General features: G+C 50.4%; 1 protein-coding gene across 1 annotated transcript; it reads left to right on the top strand.

Moving 5' to 3' along the window:
• Nucleotides 1-1,326: 1,326 nt before the first annotated feature.
• On the top strand, nt 1,327-2,217 carry LOC146188970 (uncharacterized). The gene has a single exon (XM_084603938.1). It carries the CDS (start codon nt 1,327-1,329, stop codon nt 2,215-2,217), a length of 891 nt encoding a protein of 296 aa, XP_084460064.1.
• The last annotated feature ends 1,942 nt before the right edge of the window (nt 2,218-4,159 follow it).

Raw genomic sequence — 4,159 nt, 5'->3', positions numbered from 1 at the left:
AAATGCGCCTAAGTGAGCGGCGGTGACTCTATAATCCACCGAAAGTTTAGAAAGTCCGCGCCGTTTGCATCGTTCTCACGCAATCCAGCCTCACCGCCCGCCATTTGCAATCATCGGGGCGTGCAGCGTCAGCCCTTTCCTCCAAGGTTCAATGGCCGTCAGTCTCGTATGTTCACAGAGAATAAAAGAAAAACGAGAAAGAAGACGAGACTGTCGCGTGTTTTGAATTGCGCGCCATGCAGCGCGGCGCCGCCATTGGACGGCGGTGCTCCTTTTGTGCAGTAAAGCCGAACCACCGCTGCTGCGTGTTCTCGAAAGCCGCACAGTTTCCCGTGTTCTTTCCGCGTTTTCGTGATGACTAGCCCGAAAAAGTGCAGTTCCGACGCCCGGAAGTATCGAACTCGGCACAAGTACCGAGGGAAACGGCGTAAGACTGTTAAAAAAACGACAGCCGGGAATGACGCCCGCGACGCTCCGGCGTCGGTTATGCCTACCGCCGACAACGGTCACCGCGACAGTGGTGAAATCGACGCTGCTATGGATTTCGTCAGTGCATCTCAGAAAAAGATGGAATTCTTCAAAAGTGACTCAAGGTCGGTCGGTGCCCCTGCTGCTAGCACGGTGTTGTGCGAGATCGGCGCATTGACGGCACTGGTGGCAGGATCGGCATGCCCTACTTGTCGCGAACGGAAACTCGCCGTCCGAGAAGCAGCTGAGAAGCGCAAAGGGCTTTCGTCGTACTTAGAGCTACGCTGCGAAAATCCCGACTGCCCAGAGTCTGTGCTTTCATTCACGCACACGTCGAAGCGGATCATTTCGGCCGGTGAGTGCGGTGACCCTGGGGCGAACACTCGCTACGACAGCGGGAGCTCGCGCGACGGCTTCGCCGTAAACGTGAAGGCTGTTTTGGCAGCGCGTGCTATAGGTGCTGGATATGACCAGCTTTCGCGATTTTGCACAATCATCGGCCTTCGAAAACCACTGCATCACAAGACATTCCATGCTATTTCCAAGAAGCTCCATGGTGCTGCAATGGAAGCTGTTCGCCAAAACTTGGAACAGGCACGAAAGGTGACAAAGGACGCCGTTGGCGGCGGCGATGTGCCGGTCATGTTTGACGGCACGTGGCAAAAAAGGGGCCATAAAAACCACAACGGAGTGGGCACAGCTGTGTCCCTGGACACAGGCCTTTGCTTGGACTTTGAAGTCCTTTCTAATTACTGTCTTGCTTGCAGTATCCACAAGCCCATGGGTGATGATGATGAGGTATGGCAAGCCTTTCATCGCCCTGTATGCGAAAAGAACACTGATTGTTCATCTCATGCTATGGAACCTGAGGCAGCAGTGCGCATATGGCAGAGGACTTTGTCATATGAGACCCCACTGCGGTTCACAACTTTCTTGAGCGACGGTGATAGCAAGGCCTATACTGCTGTCTGTGGGGCTGAGGTGTACGGTGACACTGTCATCGAAAAAGAAGAGTGCACTAACCACGTTGCAAAACGCCTAGGCACTGCTCTGCGAAAAATGACAACGCCACTGCCACGAGGTCAAAAGCTATCTGTCACAGCCATCCAGAAACTGCAGACATATTATCAAATAGCCATAACAAATAACAAATGCAGCGTGCGCAGCATGTACACTGCTATATGGGCCTCCTATTTTCATAGTTGCTCCAGTGATGGGGCCAGCAGCCACAAATTTTGCCCTGCTGAACCAGATTCCTGGTGCAAACATAGGCGTGCTGAAGCACTGGGGGAGCCTACACCACGCCATACCCCTTTGTTGACAAAAGCTCAGGGCTTGGCAATTATGCCTATATACAAGCGCCTTACTGATGAGAAGCTCCTGGCTTGGTGCCTTCATGGCAAGACGCAAAACGCAGCGGAGTCGCTCAATAGTAAAATATGGCTGCTGTGTCCAAAAACAAAATTTGCTTCTCGGACATCTGTGGAGACAGCCACGGCTATTGCCGTGCTGTGGTACAACAAAGGCCATGCCGGCTTTGAAGAAGTCCTTCAAGAGATTGGGGTACTTCCTCCAGAAGAGTTGGTTGCACGCAGCGACCATTCTGATTACATGCGCATAAAGAAGATGAACTTGAAGCGAACCGCAGAAGCAAGGGCGCACCGTCGGAGCGCAGTGAACAGGGCTCGCACCGAGGAGACCAACCGTAGGAGCCGGGAAGGGCCAAGCTACAGCGCAGGAGCCTTCTAGGAACTGTGTGTGCTTTCTGTAAAGCTGCTCTTGGGTGTGACCAAGATTCATCGGAAAACAATCGCATTTTGAAGAATAGAATGTTTTGAAACTTTCAAACCTGTTTTTCTCATTTTGAAATTTTTTTATATTTTCGTGTCTTCCGGGAAGCCTTTTGTACTCTTAGAATTGGTGTATACTAACGAAATTTGGCATACATATTCTTGAAGGTATGTAGAATGCCGATATCTACTTGAAATTTCATTATCGGTCGTCAGTAATTACAATATAACGAAGCTATGTTTCAGGGAACTGAAGAAAGCAATGGTTGAAGTGTCAATTTTTTTGTCTAACTTCCAATAACTGAACACGTTTTTTGACTAGATATCGGCACTCTGTGATCTACAAAGAGCTAAATAAGCTATAGCACAATACCTTTTGTGAAAGTTTAGGGCATAAAAAAGTGCCCATAAAATCGTTATAATTTGTCATTAAAGTATAATATAACTTCAGAACTGTAGCAGCTACATAAAAACTAATTGCATATTTGAAATCTGCATAAAAAACTGTCTAGTTGGCTGAATTTTGAAGTCTCTGGTACAAATAATAAAAAAAAAGTTGTTTCGAGGAGCCTCTCCCCTTAAAGCCGACGACTGTGCCGGGGGCAAACGGAGCAAGGAGAGGGTGTCTGTGCTTCTCGCGGCCAATATGACTGGCACAGAAAAATGTCGCCTGCTTGTGGTGGGGAAGGCTGCCAAACCAAGGTGCTTCAAAGGTGTGAAGACACTTCCTGTCGACTACGCGTCGAATAGAAAGGCCTGGATGACCTCAGAGACCTATTCGAAGATTGGCTGATGAAGCTGGATCGAAAATTTGCGTCCTCCAACCGGAAAGTGCTCTTTCTTGTGGACCAGTGTAGTGCGCACATGAATGTGCCGACCTTGAGCGCTATACGCCTTGCTTTCTTGCCTGCGAATACAACGTCTGTCCTGCAGCCCATGGACCAGGGCATAATAAAAAATGTGAAGGTCCTCTACAGGAAGCACCTGCTTGAGCGCATGATTTTGTGCATGGACAACTCCTCACAGTACGAGGTGAGTTTGCTTAGCGCCATTCACATGCTAGCGCGAGCGTGGGATCGCGTCAGAAAAGAGACGGTTGCGAACTGCTTCAGGGTTTGCGGCTTTGTGGCAGCTGCTTCGGAAGATCCCTCTCCTTGTACTGCATCGGGGGAAGAACAAACAGGCGAGCTCGACGGCGCCGATTTTGGTGCTGCTCTGGGTGACTCTCCCTTCGAAGACTTCGTCGCTGCGGACAGTGAAGTCGAAACGTGCGGAGCCCTTACGGACGGCGAAATTCTGCAGATTGTTCGGCCCAGCGAATCTCTTGATGAGAGTGACGTGGACGACGACATCGAAGATGAGCCGCAACCAAGGGCTGCCGATGCAGCGGCGGGCCTCGGTGTTGTGGAGCGCTTTTTCGCTGCAGAAAGTAACTCGGCGGAAGCTTTTAAGCATATCTATAGTCTGCAAAACATGCTCTCTGCTGCACGATTCACTAAGCAGAAGCAGCGAAAGGTTACGGACTATTTCTCGTGAGCTGACGCGATTTCACTGCAAATAAAGAGAATTTTTTTGGTGCCTCCTGCTTAATTGGAAGTTTGTTTAATTGGAAGTTTTTTGGCGTCCCCGTGAACTTCGTATTAACGGGAGTCGACTGTACTTGCATGGAATCTCGGGAGCCGTCGACGGAATTTTTTGCGGACACTCTCCTGACTGAGCCACCGTGCGTGGAGTGCCACCTGGCTCTCTCCTGGGGCCAGAAGAAGACTCCGTGACCAGGGTCACCACAGGGCCAGGAAGTCGAAGAACAGTGACTGCAGCGCCTTCGCCTCAACTCATCAGAATTACGGGGGTGGCGACTACAACCACGGTCTTGCTGCTGTCAAGTGCACATGCACCAT

Source organism: Amblyomma maculatum, chromosome 5 (genome assembly GCF_055883805.1).
Source record: "Amblyomma maculatum isolate TAMU_Amacu chromosome 5, ASM5588380v1, whole genome shotgun sequence".
NCBI lineage: Eukaryota > Metazoa > Arthropoda > Arachnida > Ixodida > Ixodidae > Amblyomma > Amblyomma maculatum.
This window is presented reverse-complemented; position numbering and strand designations above follow the sequence as displayed.